Raw genomic sequence first — 23,895 nt, forward strand, 5'->3', positions numbered from 1 at the left:
GCGGCTCCGCGGCTTCTCTGCCGCTTTAGCCGCCGACCGCCCGGGGGCTGGCTCTTATCGCCGGCGATTTTTTTTTCTTTCCTTCCTCCTTTCTCGTTTTTTTTCTTTTGGGCCTGTCCCCCCTTGTCACGGACGCAGATCCTTAGACAATCCCGTGACAATTATTAACAGCATGTCTCCAAATGTGCATTCTTTTCCTTCCTCTGGAGCAGAAAACAGCAGGTTCAGCACATGCTTTGCTATTACGAACCTTTTTGATGCTACCAAAGGTAAAAAAAAGAATCCAGATTTTTGAAATCAGGATAAGTGCTGAAGGCCTTGAACAAGAATGTGTTCTGTCATGTGTTGTGTGAGATACTTAGCATGCGTTTGATCTGTGTGCTGAAATTTCCAACCTGAAAGAGGGTGTATTAGTACTAAAGTATTATCTTGTCCATTCTTGTGAAAACTCACCCTATATCATATTGGAATTCACGGGCTTGGAACTTGTACTAGCCTCATTTGAAAACTACACAGTTGGTTTGGGTGTTTTTTTGCTTTGCTTTGTGGGTTTTTTCTCCCCAGAATTCTGATTGTCAAAGCTGAAATTTCTTTGCTTATATTTAATTTGTATTTGTAATACATATTTTCTGTAAGGACCTGTTAAATTAGTTACTTTACTCAATCATATGCACTGTTTCTTAGTGTAAGCTTCTAAATCCATTAGTTCTGGAGGATTTGAAGCAGTGTTCCCAGAACAGAAGACTCTGGAGGATGAAATCTTGTCCCCCTTGACTTGAATGCAGCTAATATTGGTCCTATATTATATTATTACTTCATGAACCATGTGGTTTATAAGAAATATCTCTTTTTTTTGTAAGCCAAGTTCTTCATAGCTGAAGTAATCAGTCTTTTTTCAGCCCTAAATTCAGAAAATAGCAACTTAGCTACCCAACTAGACTTTGAGATAATACTTCATTTTCTCTGACAGTCAAGTTTTAGTAAATAATAAATATTATGGCAGACAGTCCTTATCAGAGTGGCAAAGGATTGCTGTTTTTTGTGCTTAATGCTTTATAAAATGAGAACACCTTAATCTTTTAAAAACAATTTGGATTTGGAAAAACAAATTGCATTGAATCTGACAAGTTGCAAGCTTTCCAAGTCCCAGGAGATGCAATTTGGAACATGTGATATATTAAGTCTTGAATGTCTGAGTTCCTAATAGAAACGCAAACTCAAAATTAACTCTTCCAGCTCTACTGTAGCCTCTAATGCATAAACTGTGTATTTTGTGCCCTTATCATAAAACCTGGAATGCTCTTGTTTGGTTTCTGCACTGCCTCAGAGGTGTAAGACGAGGAATGAGCTCCTGGCTTACTTCATAGAATGAATCATAGAATGGCCTAGGTTGAAAAGGACCTCAAAGGTCATCGAGTTTCAACCCCCCTGCTGAGTGCAAGGTCGCCAACCACTAGACCAGGCTGCCCAGAGCCACGTCCAGCCTGGGACTTACTTGCTCCCATCCCCTGAGAACAGAGGCCACAGTAATATGTATATACATACTCCATAATTGCTTTTATAAACTGATTGTGCCCTCTTGAAATTGAGCTGGATGTATTTTGACCTGCTACTATTGTTCTTGAAGTGAATTCAGAACTGTACCATAATACTTAGAAATCTTCCTTGGCCAAAACAAATCTGATCCCATTTGTATCCATTCTTTGTTCCAGCATGCCCAAGTGAATTTAGCAATTGTGATGGCATTTATCCTCCTGAGGTACTTAAAATAGGTACTTAAAATTATTCTCATACTGTTCTGCTCATAAGTAAGCCATCCAAACTTAAACTCAACTTCCATGCCACTAGTTACTGCAGTAACCTCCCTGGTGTTATTAATACTTTCTTGCTCTATTGACATTTCTGCTGATACTTTTTAGGGTCAAACTGTTCATGGGAGCACAAATTGGTAAAGTGGAGAATAATCCTCCAAGAAGCTTCTTGTGTTTTTCCAGCTGGTGAAGTCTCAAGTAATAGCAATGTTTTTTTCCTGTTCTCTGAGTACATGACCTTTTTTTTTCACACTGTTTCACTGTAATTATGTTATCTGGATTGAGAAGTCATCATCTTTTTAAACATTCTCTAAGTACCTCTGCATTTATCATACTTCCTAGTTTTCTCAGGAAACTAGGACCATTTTCTTTAATGGTATTTTTCAGAATCGCTGCTGTTAATATCAAATAAACAGTTAAAGCTCTCGGGTTTAAAAGGAGTAACTGCTGAGAAAATAACTAATGTTAAGTTCAAAATCTGAGGATAGCTGAGGAAATTTGGAATTATTTCAAGGTCCTCCATTACTAAGTTAGCAATCCTGGCTGTACTTAGCCTTATTTAACTCATAATCACACTATCTAACAGAAACACTATAATGTACTTTATTTTTTTGTGATGCGTAGGCTGCTTTCATTAGCTTTCATACTTGTATGGATGGGATAATGGAAATCAATTGTAAGTATGTTATATCACAAGTGAAATGTGCTCAGATTTTAAAATAAAGGAATACAAGTTTCACATTTTTTTCCTCTGGATTTGTACATCATAATTTGAACACAAATCTGTGTTTTGTCTAGATTTCACCTCGGAAACAATGAGGAGAAAATTATAGTTTTTAAAATGCTAAAAGTGATTTGTTTTCAGTGACAGAATCAAGGAATAATCTGTTATGAATGCTCTTTTCCCTGGAGTTGGAAGATAAGCTGTTGCTCCAGACAGTGTAGAGAAGTTCATTCGCAGAAACCCATTTGTTTATAACTTTGTAAACACTAGACAAGCTTCTGTTAGATGAAGTGGAAATTGCTTCAAAGTGTGGAATATGTATTCTTAATTTAAGAACTTTACTGTACCCTCTTGAATAACTGTTTGCAAGCATTTAGGAAAAGTAAATATGTTTTTTTTAGTCAAATCTGTTCAAGTCACGCTACTGTATATGTATGTATGTGTGTGTATATATATGCTACTGTATATAACATTCTTGCTGTCAAAGATTTGCCAGCTGATAAAGACTGGCAGCAATGAAGTGGCAGCCACGTGGGCTCCGATGCATCTCTACAAGCTTTGAGAAAGTGTGAATGCAAAACATCAAGTGTTCTGACTCAAATGGTGAATATTTGTACACCTATTTGGAAGAAAAATCTGTAAACAAAAGTGAACTCATCAGTGTCTACCTCTCATTGGTGTGTGCTGTCTATGTGCACAGTGCTGGGGGACTGCTCTCTTTGCTTACCTGTTTGCAAAGCTTTACTTTTGTGTTAAGATGGTGTAAAGGAGAGCTAGCTCTTCAATTACTTCTCACCAAGGGTTTCTTTCCTCCTAGAGCAGCCAGAGAGTTATCAGTTGGCCAATATGTAGGAGCCTTATGTAGTGTAAAGAAAGGCAAATAGTTCTTCCTTGCTGGCAGACCTGATCAGTAACTCTTCTCTTGTTAAAGGTGATCTTTCTCTTCTTTACTGCTTACACAGCCTGCAGCACTGTTTGTGCATGTGAAATGCTTATAAGTGACAAGAAGGTCTTCACATCTATAATGATTTTACTTTATTTATGTATTTATTTTTCAATTTAAAATAGGAGTGCTGCAGGCAGAAAAGGACTGGTTTGAAAGTGATTATGTTTGAGGCCGAGGCAAGACTCTTGTTGTCTTCTTTTCTTTAAAACCAGGCAGTATTTTTAAGGAATTTAAAGAAAAGTGATGTTCTGTATCTGAACAGATAAATAGGTGGGTAATGGACAGGGTAACCTTTGGTGTGGATGTACTTTTCCAAGTTTATAGAGTTTACAAAAAGTGTAACATATGTACAATACCTGCCCTGAATTACGATTGGCAACATTATGAAAGAGGCTATGAATCATCATTACAACCCTAAATTCATGAGAATCAAAGAGATCTCCTGACCCTGTAGTTGCTCCTCCAAGTTTAGAGTTTATGCCATGATACACAATTCTGGGAGCTTCAGCTACCATGCTGTCAAGATGAAGTATACTTCTTTTAAAAGGGGAAATTAAGAATGTAAAATTCGTCACTGTTTTCTGTTGTGTGTGTGTTAGAAAGCTAAGAAGTTTGCATCTGTCTTCAATGACATGGTTACCATCTGCTGTTTAGATCTACAAAAAAAAAATCATGCTCTGCACAATGTATATTGAAGTTCCAGTGCAAGCTGAAGTTTGGAGCTTGAGCTGTACTGAGTAGAGCTGAGAAGGCAAAGTGTACAAGAGTGGTGGTACACGTTGAAGTGTGTTAGCCCTGGCTGTAGAATGGATGCTTGTTTTTAGATTGGAGAGCAATCACCTATTCTGATGCTTTATTTGCAAAGAGTCTGTGTCTGATGAGCCATTTTCAAGCTTATGTTGAAAATGAAGTCTAGTCAACTCCATGTAGGCATTCCAAGCAAGAAGAAAACTTAAGACGCTGAGGTGTTTTAGATGATTTCTTCTGTTCATGGGGGATGGGGAGAACCAAAGCAAACAGAAAAAAACTGAAATGCTGACTAGTTTAATTTGCCTCTTTGTAGTTTGACCCTTTCAGGAATACCTTTCCTAACAAAACATTAAAAAATTTTCTCTAGAAAGGTGAGGCTTTTTTTCTAGAAGATAGATGTAACAAACTGGTTATCTTCAAAAAGAAATTTAATATCTAAGTAAGAAAAATTAAGTCTTTTTTTAAAAAGATTCCAGAGCATCTTCAAAGTCAGCTCAGTGTGAGACTTTGGTAAAATTGTAAGTACAAGATTTCTGAGAGGTTATGTTCTTTAGTTAACATTAGATTTATGTCTTTACAGAAATATTGCTTCTTGACAGCTCTGCAATTATCCAGTGTCACCACTGTGCCAGACAGTTAAATGGTCAATGGTTAACAAGTTTATAAATAGTATTTAATGCTTGAGCTTTGAAAAGTAAATTCTTACTGAATGCTTTTGGAAGAACTCCATATTACATTATTTTACTTCCATGTACAATTCAGCGGAATATGCCATAAATGGAATGGCAAGAGAGATTGAATATAATAAGCATTATCTATAAAAAGTGAAAAAGATTAAAGAGAAACCCAAGGCATTAGATTTAAGTGATTAAAATAATAGGCAATGTCATCTATGTAACAAAAGTTAATAAGGAACACAGCCATGTAAGCACGAGATATTGCAGTGCGTAGTTCCTCTTCCTCCTCTCGTCCTTTTCTTCATCTTCATTGTTTCTCTTGATTAAGATTAAACTTCTGGGTAGCTTTCTTCAGTATATATATATATACATATGTTTTACCACCTATGACACACGTAACAGGAAACTAGTGCAATTTTAAGTTATATTATTATTATATTTCCATTTGGGTTATTATCAAGTCATATTGTACAAAATATCATGTATGCCCTCTAATCAGCATTCATCTACTGTAGGAGTGTGTACAAAAAGGTGGGGAAGGTCTGGATCAAGTTTACTCCTGTTTGCATGACATGTCTTATTAGCAACTGGAAATGGTTCTCTCTCATTTGTTGGAGTGCAAACCAGGAGTGAAGTAATATATGCAGTGAATGATCAAGAAATGCAGATGATAAAACCCCATTATGCTTGTGGTTCTTGAATCTCTTCTATGTATCAACTAGATTTCTGAATTGACAGCTTCTGTTGTAAATATAGGGAAAATAGCTGTACCACTGATGTGAGGTGGTGATCACTGGAAGATATGTACTCAGCTTGCTAAGTGTTTTTTATCAGTGTGGGTGCGCACATTCCTAGGAAGATGTTCAATAAAGGAAGAGTATTGAACTTTTGACAAAGCTTTTCATTGAGAGTACAAACTCATAAAGAATTTCAGTCAGAAAGGGTCAGGTTCAGTGAATTTTCTTATTTGAAAAAGTATATCATACAGCCTTTTTAAATTATCATTTAACATTTAGAGAAGGAAGAATTTCATATTTGTTTGAAATGACATTTAAAAATTTTAATTAACCTGTATTAAAAGGGAAATGTAAACATACATTCCTAATACAGCTTATTGGAACAGAGATCTTTCCTTTTCAAAATTCAGAGTCCAAAATGTCTTAGTGTCATGGCTTTTGAGTTTGGATCTAGGGCTGTGGCCTGGAAAGCTTAGTAATGGTAGCATTGCTGTTCAGCTTTAAAAACTATATGGGTTTGTAGTATTCTTCACAACATTATAAATATTAACATTAGACTTGACTGACATTTTTCTTCACATTTTTAAAAATACTTTACTACGGCTATTAATGCTTACTTTATTTATGCATTTTTAATCTGTTAAGCTTTATAGGAGTTATGTTGCTCTGGAAATACTGAGCAAAGAGAGATTTATTTAAAATGAAAAGGAAAGGTTTGTAAGATTACAATTACAATTACGAGAATCTCCTCTCAGAGATCTTGTTCTTCTGTGAAGCTTTATTCCCAATGCAAATGAGGCCTGAACATGAACCACTGTTTTATTAGAAAGAGTTTCTAAATATAAATCAAGCATCTAAGGGATACAGACTGAACCCACTTGCTCTGCCAAAATGGACTTTCCCGTATCTTCTATGTTAACTTATTTATATCCAGGGCAAATACACAGCTTCTTAGATAAACAGTTTGCACTTTGATAGTATGCAATTAATTACTGTCAGATGTATTTAATTACCAACTTTGTTGTGTCTTCTTTAGAATATAAACCAGTTGTTTGATTTCTAGTTTTTTTTGCTGGACATCCAAACAAAGAAGAAAGACATTTTTTGAAATATAAGTCTGTCTCCTGCTAACAAAAGTCTGCAGCTGGAGCTAGACTTGGCTTAGAATTACAAAGTAGATTTCAAAGTGGTCCTTAAAAATTTGCCTTATTCTTTTTTTTTTTTTTTTTTTGTGAGAGGAATAGTAGTAATAAAAGACTGTAGTTAAATCCTTTCTCCAAGGATGTGAAGGGAAAACATAAAAGCTGCTTTTGGAAGCAGGTCGGTGACTTTAGCCTTGCTTGGGACAATAGGAGCTGGAAGCAGTTTTCTTCTGAAACCTATTCAGTGACAAATGTAAAATGAGCAGGTAATAAATGGTAAGGGTTGAGAGTGATATTGTTTAAAACATTTGCAAAGAGGTGACATATAGACGTGGTTACTTCCACAAGCCCTTCTTTATGTATTGTTTTATTATGAATAATAAATATATTAACAACAAAGAACAGTTTACCAGTCATTGTCCTTCTGTCCACTTTAGAAATACAAAGGAGGAAAAGATGACAGAGACCCTCAGATGAGCCAGTACTTTGTGATATTTGCCAGTGATGAAACTTTATCTCTTTTTTCACTTATTCCATATTAACAGAGCTGACCCGGAGAATTTCTTAGTCTCTTCACTCACCATTCTTGTCCCAGAAAAGGACTTGGATCCACAGCTATGACTCTGTGTACACCTCTGTTACAGGTCTCCAGTCTCTCCCCGGCTGTAAGCATCCTGGGGGCTGCCCACTGGCAGTCTGTCTGCTGGCAGGGGCCTGCAGGGGGGCTGCAAAGTGGGAGACAGCTGCGCAGTAGGAGTTTGTCAATGAGTCTAGTTGCTGGTGTTGGTCATCACAGAACTGAATCTCAGCACCTAACAGGCTTTGATGCGATTCTCAGTTGGTTCTCCATAAAACCAGTTAAGAATTAAATACTGAACTATACATGGTGGAGCTATTCCACAAGGGTCCAGAGGCAAAGATGTATGAGGAGTGGCTGAGGTCCCTTGGTTTATTCAGCCTAGAGGAGACTGAGAGGAGACCTTATTGTGCCCTACAGCTCTTCATGAGAGGGAGTGGACGGTCATGCACTGATCTACTTTCTCTGACAACCAGTGGTAGTACTCGCGGGAATGGCATGGAGCTGTGACAGGGGAGGTTCAGGCTGGATACCAGGAAGAGGTTGGTCAAGCACTGGAACAGACTCCCCAGGGCAGTGGTCATGGCACCAAGCTTGCCATAATTAAGAAGATTCTGGACAATGTTCTCAGTCATATCGTCTGATTTTTGGGTGGTGCTTCTTTGGAGCCAGTAGTTGGATTCGATGATTCCTATGGATCCCTTCCAACTTGAGATACTCTATTTTCTATTAGTCTATTTTCTATTCTGCCAGTGGCCCCAAGCTGGATTCTCCATGTTGCAGGTGTATCTGCTCTCTGCTTCCAGCTGTAATTAGTCTTATTACTCTGCTTTTGTTTTCTTTTAGCTTCTCTTAGGACATTTTCCAAATGATTTTACAGCTGTGAACTCACCACTTCACATTTGATTTCTTTTTTTTTCTCCTGGAAAACTATGATGCTCTTTATCCCCACCATTAAGGTGAGAGAATGAACAATATCCTTTCCTGTTTTGATATTCTTCCTGGCAAAACACACTGCTGCTTCTTTTATATCACAAATTTCAGGGTGGCAGCCTTTGTTTCCAGAATTGTAGAAACAACAGGACCGTTTGTGTTTGCCATCTGCAAGACACTTCCTTCTTGGATCCTGGGGTTGGTTACAGTGCTCCCAGGCTTTCCTGCTCAAGTACACAGTAAGGAGACCACAAGATTGTCAACTGTAACGCAGATGCATGAAACCTAAGGCCTTCAGCACATCCAGCTGTCACTGAAACATGATTTCCCCCTCTCTATTTGGACACTCATCTGCATCTTGCCCTCTAAGTTGTGTCTGAACGCTCATCCCCATGCTCTCTTCTACAAACCCAGCTTTTCACTGTTATTGCTGAGGTGCTGACCCTGGAAAAGCAGCCAGGTACTTTGGAAAATAGCCTTCCCTGTCATTATTTGCTTGGAAATGTTCCTGGTTTCAGATTTTTGGAAAAGGTCAGAAAGGGACTGCATCTGGTTTGCTTGTTCTGTTTTCTGCAGAATGGCTTTCTTTCTAAACATGGTATTTGTTGCCTACCTTCCTAACTTCTCTAATTCTACAACTGCCAGTAGTAAAATAATGAGCAGAGTTACTTCTTTATAAAGCAATTTAAATATTTGTTCTCCATGTGGTTCGAATAAAATAGATGAATTTTTAGCAATGTATTATTTTAATTTATAATTTCTCAGCGGAGAGCACTAGCAATAGAAAAGAAATGGGTAGAAACAGAAGATTGAAATACAAGCATTGAGATTTTAGATTCTATATTAACAGTCTTCTACATTCACTGCTCTCATTCCCCACTTCCCAGTCTGGCTGAGTTCTGCTGATATCTTTTATTGTCGTGAATAGTGGTCCATCAACCGAGTTTTAATTCTTTGAGTTTGGATTCTGTTGAATCTGGCTGTTGAAATGTAGCTGGGGAGGAAGAAGGATGTGCGGTTTCTCAACACCTCTTTTTTCCAAATTTATGGAAGCTACTTGCTAGTCTAAGATTAAATAAAGATGGATACACTTTAATTTCCAGGGTACTGTTTATCTCTTAAGCAGATTAGAAATGTTGTGAGGCATTACTCTCAGACTCTCTATACATAGACAATATGTAAAGAAATAGCAGATTTTGTATATATATTAGTATGTTTTTCACCAAATAACCCATATTTTAGCAATTAATCCTGCTACAATAGATTGCAGAGGTTTTCCTTAGCTGCAGCAGGGATTCCTAGCCTGCTTTCTTTAATGAAGGTCTCGTTTATGAAATAGGCTATAATAGGTTTTTCAGGATGTTTGGTAGAGAATTTTGAATGGTTTGAGCCAAAAGCTTAAACAAATGACAAGATCTTGAACAGCTTGAATATTTAAATTCTAATTAAAAACGAATGACCATAATCTCCCAAGTGTAGATACTTTTTCCTTTTTAATGATCAAGAAACTACGTAAATTACAAACATATGTATGTATTTATTTTAAGAATTCTGAAGGAATTTGCTTATGATATCACAGGTGTCTAAGACCTTGGTCTTCACACGCTTTAATTTCCATGGGCCTCTGGCAATGAATACACCTCCGATACACCAGTGCTATTGGAAGGCTGAAATCTCCGTGATTTCTTTCAGCCGTTCCTTTTAGGATATTTTGGGCTTCTATAGGGCAACTCTGTAAATATGGCTCAAAACTTGAAACAAGGTTTCTTCCTTCTCTCAGTGTGTCTGGTATTAGAATAATGCTTCATGGGATATGGTGCAGCTATAAACAGAAAATATTTATAGTCTTTTAAACTTGCCTACCTCTAGTTATGTTTCTAAATGCAATTATGTTTCTGAATGTTTCAGGCTTTTAGAGTGAAGAGCCATTGACTTTTGTAGGAGATGCTGAATGGGCTAGTACAGTGATGACTAAAGATAAACTCTGAGCATCCTAAATTTAGTCACTCTCTTTTAAAAACCTTGGCCCAGATATGTGAACCCAGAAGAATGAGTTAGAATAATTCATTGCAAATTCCATGACTATTTCAGAACCCCCGACTTAATATTTATTCATACAAATTGCTCACTGTTGCAGATAACTCACAAAATGTAGCCAATGCAATAACTGCATTATTTCGTTCTGCTTAGCAATTGTTGGCAGCACTTTGTTTTTCCTCTGTATGTTAGTACACCAGGCTACTTTGGCTTCCTCTGAAGAACATGTTACAGGGAAGAATGGGGGGAAAGTGTACAAGTTTTGTTACAATTAGCTTTCATAGTAGCTGCAATTCTTCAGTTAAGGGGTCAGTTTAATTTTCTTGCCAATTTAAAAGAAATGCTAAGTAGGCAAATTAATTGTCCAAGGGAGACAATTTTTCACTGCATACTGAGGAGAGGATTATCTTGTCTGTAGCAGTTTTCATCTACTTTGACACCAGGGATAGTTACATTCCCCATTATGCTGTTTATGATGATGATGAGAAATACCGTGTCCTGTCTGTGAGGATTTTTCTCCTTTGACTTCTTTTCGATTTTTCTTTAAGGATTTTTGTCTCTTTAAAGGAGTACTTGACCTTGTGGATATGAGAAGTAGATTGAGATTCATGTTTTTCTCAGTTTTTTCTCGTTTACGTAGGCTGAATAACAAGCAAAGTTTTAAAACACTGTTACTTAGGCAAGTAATTTACATGTATTTTTTTTAACACAGTATAAATGAAGAGTGATGTTAAAAGTGTTGATGTTGGCTACTTAGCCAGCTTTTGCTTTGTTTTCTTTCAAGGATCAGGTACTCCCTTTGCCTATATTAAGGATGGATATCTTGTCATTGCAATTCAGCCTTCTAAATCATGGGCATTAATGTTCAGCCAGTCATCTGTAGTCAGTGTCATGAGAGAAGGTGATTCATCCCATCTGATACAAAATATCTGAGAGGCTTATTATGCAAATGTGTTTAGAGAGGAAGGTGGTTGATGATGTTCCTTCCCAGCCCAGCCACAGTCTGTAGAGACTTTCACTATCAGTGCAGTTGTTTTTGAGGCCACAAAGAGTGATCACGGTGCTGAAATTATCCAGGTTAAAAAGCAGTAACTAGAAGGCTTTTGTTCAGTTGCATTTGTCTTTTTTAACTAGGTACGTTACAGTGATTCATAGGGCCATTTATAACATGGTGTAAGAATATCTGCCCAATAAATAGGATCGTATTGGCATAGAAGAAAAAATGCAGTGTCGTGAAAAACTGGTTTTGTGTAATGAACTGCCTCTTGAAATACAAGCGTGTGCTGGGGCTGTCTCATTTTATTAGGTGAGATGAATCTACAATAGTTGTTTAACTATGTGTTAAACAGGACATTAGCGATATTATAATCACTGTACTGTACACCTCTTGATGCTTGGTATAGCTTTATGAGGCTACAGAATGACTTATCTCTGTTAAACAAAGAGGGCATTAGAAATTTCCATGTATATTGCCAAATCCTTCCACCAAGGTCCTCATTACTAGTAGTGACTATTGTGCTGCTGGTCTTTTCCAGTTTTACCTTCCTAGTGAACCATGAGGGCTATCTGTTGACTGATAAATATGCTGTCTGATGAGATGAACTGTATTTCTTCATAATATGAAATGATTATCCAAGTCTGTACCAGGAAGCTAGAAAAAGTGTCCATGCAAATCATAACTTTCTCTTGGGTCTTACTTAAATGTGAAGAGTGGATGACTCATATGAGTTTCTCTTCAGTGTCTCAGAGTGGTGTTTTTAATTGAATAGGTTAACTAAAGTTAAATGAACAGAGTTGTAATAAGGCAGCAGTAAGGTATTTGGGAGGCATATTTAGAAGAAAACCAGTCTACTAGAATTCATTATATGTAGGTCTCTCTGAAAGTAATGCCTCTTATTTATCTCCGTAGAAACTACAACAGCTACAAAGAGCACAATAACACTATTTGATAGAGCAAATTCTCAGCTACGAAACAGTCTTTTCCAACACAGTCGCGACCATTAGCTATGCATTTTTGCCAGTGCTGAACAAGAGCCTGCATGCCACACTTGTAGAAATCTGCACCAGCAGAGGTGACCCACTGTCGCTACTGCTGAAATGCATCACCCACTGCCTCTCTCTGCTCACATCGACTGCTTGGTCTCCATAAATGTTCAACAAACATCAGTGAATGTCAGTGGGTGCCATTTTTTCTACATGGAGGAATTCAGTGACACACCTCTGCTTCTTGTGCACTTCCATGTCAGATGCCATTTTGTCAGACTGACACTGCTGCCATCTGTCACACAGCAACAAAATGTAATGGAATGTTGGTGGGAAGGTTCAACCTCTACTGCCATACCACCAACATCTGCCTCTGATGTCATGGGCCAACATAATAAAATAGGAAGCATAACTTTCGAAGCAGCTCTCGTAAATATTGTATAGAAGTTAAAACACACGTACCACATATGTTCTGAGTGCAGTTGTTCATTACAGGATCCCTTATCATACTGATGTATCACCATGCTGCAATATGCCTTCATGCTGCATTTACAGATTATCTTCATGGTACATCAACATGGTACTTTTGTTTGGACGCAGTAGTCAGAGAAATGTAGCTGATGCAACTGATAAAGTTCCTCTCAATCAAGTAGCAGTGAAAGAAATGGAAGGAACTGTACTGAAACAATGCCAATGGAAAATGAAGTATTATGTTACAGTACCTTATATTATAAATTCTCTCTGGAATATATTTCATATTTTATTTATTTTTATTATATTTCTTTTTATTTTTTTTAGGCTGTGGAAACCAACCTTGCATCAAAAGATAGTCACTGGGTGTATGTAAATGAGGTAAGAAAGTCAAGAGACAACTTATCTTGGTGCATTCGCTTATCACCATATTTTGTTTTCTGTATTTTGGTACACCAAACTGAGCATACTCATACCGTTTTTGCTTTTTGAATGGTACAAAAGGCAAACCATGGTGTTTTATCTTGCATGTCTTATTGAATTGGTATAAGTTGAATATGTAAAATCAAAGCTTTCAAATACTTTATTTTTACCTTCATGCTGGCCCTACCCCATTATCTGTTTAGTAATCACTGAATATCTCAAAAGGAGCCTTGAATAAACACTTACGTATCTGCCGGAATCTCACCTTTCACAGCTATGAACGACTGTACTCAGATACCACAAGAGGAAAGAGTGCAGCCTTACCTTAAGAGAATGCATTTACATGATATGCAGGCTTTCTGTCTAGCAGAACTTTGTTGGTGTTTTGGCTAAGATCCAGGATAGCACAGATTTAAAATGTGAGATTTTCTCTCTGCCGCAAGTGGTATCCTGTCCTGCTACTATTGTTATTTATTTTAGCTTAATACCATGATGCCCTAATGGGAATGAGTGCAGACTTGTATTTAAGCTTGAAATCTTATACCATATGTAATCATTTATAAATCACTTGTTCAAAATAAATTGCATTATTTTATATGCTTCTGTTTTTAATAATGATTTGTTAAAGGATAGCATAATATCTAAGTGAAAAGATCTGCATTCACTTTTATTTTTATATTTTGAATGTATAACCTTTAATTTAGTATCCAATTCCTTTGTTTAATATCTCATTCCCTTGTTTACACCTAGCTAATAATTTTGAATAGATTACTTTAATAGTAACTGTGAATTGTATTGTGTGGCATTAGAAAGCACTGTAATTAAATATGAAAGTGAGGGGAGAGTGAAATCTCTGCTTATAAAGGCTTTATAAATTCTTTCTAGGCCATGTTACATGTATATACCTCCTGATTTGTTAGCTGCAGTAATGACCCACTACAAAATACCAGCAAGATGCCCGCAGAGTCAGTGTTTATATTCACATAAAGATAATAGTGCATATTTCCTTAAACATTGACTGAGAGGGAGTGTTTGTGAATTTGTTATTGCTGCTCCTCAGGTGTGTAAAACTAACTTCATGAAGCCTGAATCTATAACATCACAAATAAAAACGTTCAGCACTCATGCAGAAACATGTGCTTACATACACATGCATTGCACAAGGTGTCAGCTCTTATTTTGAGAACTTTTTTTTTTTTTCTCTGTAAAGACTGGATATGGAAGCTATGGTAGCAAAATGCAAATCAAAAGTAAAAATTAATTATTCACAAGAAAAAAGCGAATTTCCATGCAACCTACAAAGTATAGAGATCTTGTTGTTACAAACAAACTTATAAACTTTATCAAAAATATTAGTGCACGTACTTACAAATGTCTTAGAATTCAATTAAATTCAAATGGAATTGCAGAAGTATTTAAAGTTTGTGAAGCTTTAGAGAAAATTTGCAAATATTTCACAGTGAAGTGCTGATCTTTGTGTGCTTAGAGCTACTGCATGAAGAAAATACTTAAACATCCATATGGATGTATCTGTAGAAGGATGGATTCTTTAGGGCCTGATTCTTACGTAATAGTGTGTGTTCCCCTATGCTAGCAAGAAGACAAACTGATTATGCTTACCACGTGCATATTTCCAGCTAGAATCAATGAAAACTGCATGGTTATTTGATGGGAAAAAAAGCTATTCCTTGACAGAATGTTGATAGGCACCATGTTTTGCAGAATGGAATTAATTCCCAGCAGCCAAATCAGGTTTTTTTGGATGCAAACCAGATGCAATTTCTGTAAAATAGTGCCAAATACTGAGCCACTCCTTTTTTTTTTTTTTTTCCTCTCCCAGGCAGACTGAAGATCCGTTCGCCCTTTGGTCTGTGTGATCTAATGATCCCATTGCAAAAAAGGAGAGGTGTAGGGCTAATTGACCTGAAGGGACAGTAGTAAGAAGAGAATACAGTGACAGTTGTTTCCACTGACAATTCCTTGTATAAAGAGAGTGGGATTCTAGAAAATAGGTTCTTTAGGTTATTCTTATTTCAGGGAGCCATTGAAGGGCTTGGTACTGGACAGATAGATTACTGAGGCCTCCGGATGATGAATGGTGAGCTTGAGCATTCATCTCACAGTCTGCCCTATTGGACTTATCTGGCTATAGTTAAAATGGCTTTATAGTACAGTACTATTTCTACAAGAAATCTATTATTAAATCTTATTTGAGTTAAATCTACTTTCTCTCCATTGATAATCAAATAAATATCTGTGGGTTTTTGATGGGCTTGTTTTTGTGGGTATTTGATTATTTTTTTTAAGTGAATCTCTGTCCCACATGCAAGAATGGGAGTTAAATTGGAGAGTTTCAACTTATTTTATCCCTTCAGTTTTGTTAGGTAAGCAACACCACTGAGCTAGCTTAAAAGTGTATGCCTGTTAAGCTTATTATACTTCAGGTGAACAAATGTGGACTGTTAGGGTTACACACAAATTGCAGTACTCTGCTCTTAAGAGGCTGTACTTTTAGTTTCTAATGACTTGAATCTCTGTGCTGACTTATCCATTCATTTTGGATCCAATTGGTGGTACAAAAGGACTCAGTTGTCTCTAAAAAAAGGCTGGTGGGTTGGAAGGCTGAAATCTGGCAAGTCTTTCTGGGTGGGAGAATACATAGGGACATGTCTTTGCAGGATGTATCATGCCCCTTCTGTGTCCTCTTTGAAGTCATTGTTTGCCTTTCTCCTCATCTTCCAATATGTCTGAAGAAATTTTCTGTTTTAAAAGTAAATGTTTGTGAAATATGTCTGATATTCTCACTTCAGACGCTTTGTGTTTCAAACTTGCAGGGCTCTTGAAATAGTGAAGATTTGAGGTGAAAAAAATAAATGTATTTCTAACCGCCTCTCTGTTTTAGATTTGTTTCTTCTCCTTTGCATTTGTTTATCTAGAAATACTAAATGATTTCTTGCATTTAGGTAGTGGTTGTATCTGAATTCTGGGTTAAACATGCTTTTAGCTTTTCAGAAGCCATAATATAGGTAATTAAAAAAAAAAAATCCTTGCAAAGGCAAACACCTCTTGAGAATAGTGACTTGTCCATGCTTGTCCATGGCAGTTGCACATAATTAGCAATTCTGACCTGCAGTGAATTATGTTGGAACAAATCCAGTATTCCTCATATATATTTGCTATTTATCGCCTGATACGTTGGTAAAGTGACCTGCCAGCTTTGGTAGGTGCATGCTATTTATTTTTGTGGCATGAGTCTGACACAGTTGTACATGCTCTCCGACCTCGCCTCCTTCTTTTCAAGGTGTTTATTTTCCATCTTTTTTTCCTGTTTTCCTTTTCTATTCTATTTTTCTCTTACATTTCTTTCCCTTTGGTGCCTGACTTCAAGCATCTCTGCTGGTTACTCCTGACGTTTTTTGTTCTCCCTTTCTCTTCTATGACATGTTCAGAGAAAATGCTGTGCATTGCCTAGGGCATATGTCTGTGGGAGAAGCACAGGAGCAATACTTGAAACTGAATTTGTATGTGGTTGTACAAGGAACAATGCTCTAGGAGTCTGCATCTGCTTTTTTTTGTTAGCAGCAGCAGTAGGTCTAGGGGTATAAATACCACTAGAAGCCATGCTTCCCATTCCATGGGACATTTCATGGTTTGGAAATTTTCTCTGTTCCAAGCAGGGGAGAGAAAACATAAAGGCTGCATAAAAAATAAATTGTTCCGCAAAACTGAATTTGGAGAAAAAAAGAAAATATTAAAGTTAAACACAATATTTTATTCCCGTACATCAGTTGATTTATTTATGATTCCAGACTTTTTCTTTCATGTGTACATAAATTCATTATTTTTATATATAAACCAGTTAAATACACAAAGCAACCAACCATTCTTCACTAAAATGGAGTGACTACTGAACTTAACTGTTAAATAAAATGAATTGTTTCACCAAATCCTTTTTTTCATTTCTATTTCAACTATTTTTCATCACTATTCAGAATTTTGAATTGGGAATAATTGTTTCAGTGTCCAAACTACACAACTCTGAAGCTGAGGAGTGGTGAACATCAGCCTTGTTGAATAGCTGTGTGGAAATACAAAGAGATACACTGGAGAAGACTTTTGTTCATCTTTGACAGAAATGCCCAAAGGATGATAAACAATAATAATGGTGGATTGTAATTTCCCTGGTAGCTGAAAAAGTAGTGTTAGGGCACAGTTTCTTGTGAAGGACAATGTTATCCCTACATGTGTAAAATTTTAAGGAATAATCTGTTCAGATTTTGTTAAGGCTAAGGAAGAATGTTTTTGTTTTGTTAAGGCTAAGGAATATCAAGTCGGAAAATAATTATTGTGGATCTTGATTGTGAGATGGTAGCGTGCACTGTTGGAAGAAGAGAAGATGTGAGAATAGGATTAATGGACTGCAGTAAAGAGGTTCTACAACTTCACAAGTTTAGGGAACCGGTAGAGCTCTTAAAAGGATAAAATAATGAGAAGAGTACGGCAAAAGCACCGTGGAGTTCTGTGAAGAGAAGACATAGTAAGATACTGTGGTTCAATGGGGATATTTTTACAGATCTTGAAATCAAAAAGGGATTCCGCTAAAAAAGAGGAAAAAAAGATGGATAACTAAGGAGGAATGCAAAGGCATAATGAAGTTGATTTGCTGAGGTGTGAATTGACTAATATCAGGGGTCATAAAAAGTGATAAGAAAAGGTTGCATGTAGTAGAAGTTGAAGTCTTAGGTGACTTCTAAGGAGAAAGCATGTGAGTTTTTAATATTTTCACTGACTCTCTTGAATCTACATTATAGAAAGCATTAATTGTAACCAGAATGTTATAAAAATGCATTTTAGTAGTCCAGTTTATTTAGGCAGTCCACTAGATAGAATTCAATGTAGTGCTGAGTACTTTGACTACAAAATAGCTGTTGAGCATCTGTTGGAGCAACTTCCAATCATCATAGTTTATAAACAGAATATGAATCAGTACTATTGTTGCCTAGTTCTCAGATATCTTACAACAGATGTTTCCAGTAATATAAAAGAGGCAATTACTTTGCTCTGCTTGACAAGAACTTAGACTTGCTGGAACTGTGTTGGAAGTTTGGAGCAAGACACTGTAAAACAAGAAGACACAGACCAATTTTGAAAATCTGGGGAGACCACCTAGCATGATGAAAACTTGGTAGAATATGACCTGTGAGGAAAGATTGAAAGAATTAAGTTTAGCTCCTGTGAAATTCAGAAGTTGAAGCAGATGTACTGCAGTAGAACACATATAATTAAAAGAAGAATATGATCAGATGTTTACCCTGTGAAGATAAAGGAAATGCAATTTAATCTTCAGCAATAAAAATTAGATTGGGTATTGGGAAATAGTTTATAATCTAAATGTCATAATGAATAGGGGCGACTTCCTTAGTTACCTTTTTCTGTCTCAGTCATCTCTCTGTCTTCATGTGTTCTTCTGCGGTTGTTTTTATTCTTTTTTTTTTTTTTTTTTGGCATACCACTCATGTTATTTGAGTCTGCTAAATATTTTCAGATCTCAATTTGGAAAGACAAATACAACTGTGTTATGAACACCACTGGATGTTACTTTTCAGATCTGCACCTTCTGTTCTAGGTTCTTTCAAATATCTTACCTCAATATGTTTGTGGCAGTGCCAATTCATACAAATAATCATTGCTTATACTTCTGATCAAATAGTTTATTCAATACCTTTGCTGACAGATATGAAATTTATGGGAACTGTGTCACGTATTTTATTTCCAATCAGCATGTGACTCTATCCTTCCCAGTTTGCTACTGAGCAAGCTAGCGTGATCGCATTTGATTACATTCTGTTAACCAAATCCAAGTTTGGGATAGCTCCACTGATATGACTTGGCCAGGAATGAACCTTTTATATCTAGATAACAGTTGTTTGAAACATATATATTTTGTTATTACTTTTGATAGAAAGATACACATTAATGAATTGCTGACACTTTCAGTGCTTTAAAAATAAATTTAACTATAAGGTGTAAAAATAAGTTGGTAAACCAAAGTAGAGTTTCTACTTGACTACAGTTTTAATTTTTTTTTATTTTCCATTTAATTTATTCTTGCTGATCCAGATTAGCACTCATCAGATCAGATGCAAAGGGGTCTTTGATGTTAAAACATAATAACCTATTATTATACTGATTTTTTTAGCTTACATTCCACAGAATATAGACTATGTGGAATGCCACGTGGAATAGCAAATGCTGAAATTCAAACAATATTCACTTCTAAATTCTCAAAGTATTAATGAGGGAATTGTGGGGAGAACTGTGGAAATGTCATGACAGTAGTTTCTTTCTATGTAAATTATCAAGTTCTTTCATGGAACTCTATTGAAAAGGAATATACTGTGGGGAAAATTCCTCTTGATAATCAACTAACTACTCATATGGTTAGTTGTCATGGCAAAACACTTAGAGAAAAAAAGAGAGGATTTCTTTCTAATAAAGCAAAGTTTTGTTACTTTGCAAAAAGTGTATAAAGCATTCTTCCATTCCATTTTTCTGTGAACCGTTGGAAAGATGCCAGAATTAAACTTTGTAAAGGAGAAGGGAATCATACTATTGATTACTCTGGTAGACACACTAGCACAGTTCTCAGAGTTTGTGTGTGTTCCTCGGGACTTACACAGTGAATGACTGTACTGTCTGATTCAAACATAGCTTAATGCTGTGCAGAGTAGCTCGACTCTGAGCTTCAATGGGGGTCATTTCTTTATCACTAAGACAAAAAAAAAAAAAGTTCTGTTATTTGTCACATTGAAATGAAACAAAAATCAACCAAATAGCCTACTCTGCAGCACTGCAAGATGGATAGCAGAAAGGTAAGATTCTAAATCCATAGGAATGCAAAGTATTCTGTAGTTAGAAGATTAATGAAATTCTTGTAACCTTTGGCTGCAAAATAAAACTGAAGTCTGAGAAAAGATTGCTTCTGGATGTTTTCTGTTTTCAGTCCATGGAAAAGTTTGAAATGAAAAAATCGGAGGCCGTGAATACAGGCAAACCACAAAAGAGTAGCAGTTGCTACTCTAAAGTATTTGGATGAATTCTTCCCAACTGTGGTAGTATTTGTTAGAGGAAGCCCTCAGATTTGAGAAGAAGAGAGAAGTGAAGAAGGAAGAAAATACCTTGCAATTTCTACAGGAGTAGTAGTAAAAGGAACTGAAAACAAAACAAGAGTACAGGTTTTGTCAGTGGCAGGAAGTCTTACACAGGAAGTTAGAGTGCTAAGGTACTTGGGGAACTGCAAACTGTGTTGAGATGATGTTATCCAGAAGGTTTGGTTAACCACATCACTTGAATGTTAGTCAAACTTTGGAGAAAAAGTGACCCTTACTCTTTGTTTCTGGGCTGATGACGCATTTTGAATGATGGTGGTGGTGCTGCTAGCAGTTGAATTTCTAGAGCTTCAACAGGTAAAGAAAATTTTCCCAAACTCAAGCCATGTGATAATTCAGAACCAAGTACAGAAAAATGCATCTATTTTATTGATGCTTTTCTTCCCCCTACCTTTAGAGCATTCTCTCAAAACATGTTTCTTCTTTACTGGACTCTGTGTCAATTTTCTATTCTGTAAGAGGCAGTTTGTTACATGAGGAATGAGAAAGTGTTCCATTGTCTCTGCCCTGGTGCGATGTATTTTGTGCTTTCTATTTCTACCCTGCAGCTCCATCATTTCTGCCAATAGCTATCTTTCCTTTTTCCATGTAACGCTTGTCCAGTATATCCAGTTACTCATCCCTTCGCTTTTCAAATCAAATGTCTTCTCAGCCATTATTAAGGCACTTCCTCCAGAGGAAAATAATGACATAGAGATCTCTATAAAATATTTTTCAAAGGTTGAGAAGGAGCAGAAAATGGCATAGCAATTATCAAATAAAGTGTGTCTCAACATATTAGTTTACCTCTCTTTTTTCCCCAAGGGTAGCATGTAATAACACATTAGATAATGCATGATGAACAGTGTTTTCCGAGTGCAGAGCTTGTAGAGTAATCTCGGAGAAACTTCTGACTGTAGAAGAAAAATCCTATATGAATGCAGTGTTTATTCTTTACTTTCCTCTGAAAAATCTTTTTCCTTTTGGCTAGAAATGCCTGTGTTATACCCCTTGAGTGGCTAACAGTCAGATTCACAGGTATTTGCAAATTTTTATGGCTTCATTTTTACTTGGGTAGAACCAGGACTATATGGGATTCTACTCAAGTTTTCTCTACATATGGAAGTTCTAAAAGATTTTTGGAAAAAGCAATCTACACAATTCTGTTTGTATTTTTTGTGATAATAAGAAGTCTAATATAGTTCCCTATGCCTATTTTGCTTGAACAAGGCAGAAATTTTAGCAATACATCAGAAATGAAAGTAGGGCAAGCATTCTATGATATGCATAATCATTTAAAATTACACAAAAATGTATTTATAAAAATTGAATAAAATACAAGAAAGACTTTTTTAAAAAAATCTAGCAAGTGACACATTTCAATGCAAAGCTTAGTAATTTACGTCTAAATTTATTCCAATTTTATTCTAAGTAACCTATATTTGTGACTTGCCCGCAGAAATCTTTTTTCTCTCCTTTTGAATGCTGTCTTTGACACTATTGAAAAAAAACTGTATATGTAGCATTTTTTTTGTGTATGTGTGCGTGTGAAACTGGATTGCATATGCACCTACATCCTGCTCAAAGTAATTTTTAGGGTTCAGAATTGACCTAATTCAGTTGCTGCTGAATTACATTGAAACAATCAAGGAGCAAGGTTAGATGAGTATGTCGTTACGAGTTCTTTTGTCAGTGAAATCTACATTAAAATCAATGGCAGGTTGTTTGTTTTTTTGTCCAGCTTTTGTTAACTGTCATTTTTCATGCTTTTACTGTATAGGCTCTCAGTACGATCTGAGAAAGACTTCTGGACACCCACTGCAGAGTCTTTGAAAATAGAAATAGACCTAATTAAATAAAATCATAAGTAAACCCCTATAGGAAATTATAGGTAAAAATCAGGTAAAAGGAGGAGATGTGTAGGAGAAGAGCAAAGATAGAAATTGACAGGTAGTCATGCAGACCTGTATTAGAATGTTTTCTGTGCCATGAAAAATGGATTGTGTCCTTTCCTGAAAGGATTAACCTTTTTATGCATGTGTGTGTCTGTTCATGTGGGATTGTGGGATTTAGGGAAGCCAACATAATGTTAAGGTTTAATAAATCTGTCTACAGAATTAGATGTCAGAAATGTTTTAAAACTGGCTTATTGTGAAGGATGTTTTCTGGATTTTCAACATGTAAACAGTGTCCATTTGTACATGTTTGTAGTGCATTGAGAGGAGTTATAATAACCCAACAAGTAGTACTGATCATATTGCAAATGCGTTTATCTGTAGTTTGTCTCTGTGAGCATCCTTGTTCTCATTGCCATTCAGTTTTATCCTCCAGCTTTCTCAGGAATCATCTTTCTGGAAATCTCTTTCAGTTCTTTAAATTATTAATGTCATTAAAATTTATAATATTCTGTCATTATCTCTAGGAAAATAGAGATTGTAATGTGAAACATAATTGTCTCATTTTGCAATTTGTGTTACGACAGTTGGGCACAACTAGAGCAAATTTAAATATTCCCCTGAGCAATGTGGCTAGGTATTACAATCTAACTGAAGTTCTTAATGTGCAGATAAATAAATAGATAAATGAACGCCACAAATTCTTGAAGAGTGAACTTTGTCATTAATGTGCCGCAAGAACAGAAAACAGTGTTTATAGGAATACCCTTTCAGTGCCGATTTGGATGGTGAGAACTACTAATAGCCTGGGGTAATACTCGGATTTACACTGATGTCTGCTTACCAAAATATTTAAGTGCTCCCTGAATTATTTGGACTACCCAAATTCTTTCCCCTACTGAAGAAAAAATCCAGCATAAGGACACATATATACAAGAACATCCTTTATTCCTCAGAAAAGTGCTCTCCTTCCATCCTCATTCGAGAAATTCAATACTTATAGGTCTGGCTTCAAATTGCTATTTGAGGTGCCAGGCAATAGTTAGGCTCTTTTCCTTCTTCAAAGCTTATCCCTGAAGCAAGCAAAAACTGCCATCTATATTAAGTAATATCAGTAACAGTAACAGTCAGTAACATCATGGGATCATGAAAGCCAGAAAGTGGGCACTTAGTATGGAATTTTCTAAGGAGATCTTGTAAACCGATCAATAAGATTGATTCAGAATGCAGTGTCCACACATAGTATGAAAGGTAATTAATGTGCTGTCTTGTGATGTGTAATGATCCATGATCAAGATTGGAAATTTGGGGCATAGTTGCTTGTAAAGAAGGTTTAGGACTGAATTAAATGGCTTGTTCAGTTGTCACTTACAAAAGTTTGGGTTCGTAGTTGTTCAAGAAAAGTCAGTAGCCAGTTGTTGCAATCTTTTTGTATTTCAGCAAAGCTTTCAATTCTGTTTCTCACAATATCAATCTGGACAAAACATCTAGCACATAGCTAAGCGAAATCATAATGCAGGGAGTGAACAGTTGGCTGAAAGGTTGAGCTGAAAGGGTTGTTGTAAATGAGGTTACATCAAGCTGGTTGCTAGACTCTAGCGGGATTCTGCAGGGCTTCATTTTAGGGGGCCAAGTCTCTTT

General features: G+C 36.3%; 1 protein-coding gene across 5 annotated transcripts in view; it reads left to right on the forward strand.

Moving 5' to 3' along the window:
- The window catches only part of GRID1 (glutamate ionotropic receptor delta type subunit 1), a 567,614-nt gene that overhangs the window by 406,224 nt on the left and 137,495 nt on the right, over positions 1-23,895 (forward strand). For all 5 annotated transcript variants that reach the window (XM_021400715.1, XM_021400716.1, XM_021400718.1 and 2 more), the window contains exon 5: positions 13,116-13,169. In XM_021400715.1, the coding sequence (XP_021256390.1) occupies positions 13,116-13,169 (54 nt within the window). The remainder of the gene's footprint in view (positions 1-13,115; positions 13,170-23,895) is intronic.

This window comes from Numida meleagris, chromosome 5 (genome assembly GCF_002078875.1).
Source record: "Numida meleagris isolate 19003 breed g44 Domestic line chromosome 5, NumMel1.0, whole genome shotgun sequence".
NCBI lineage: Eukaryota > Metazoa > Chordata > Aves > Galliformes > Numididae > Numida > Numida meleagris.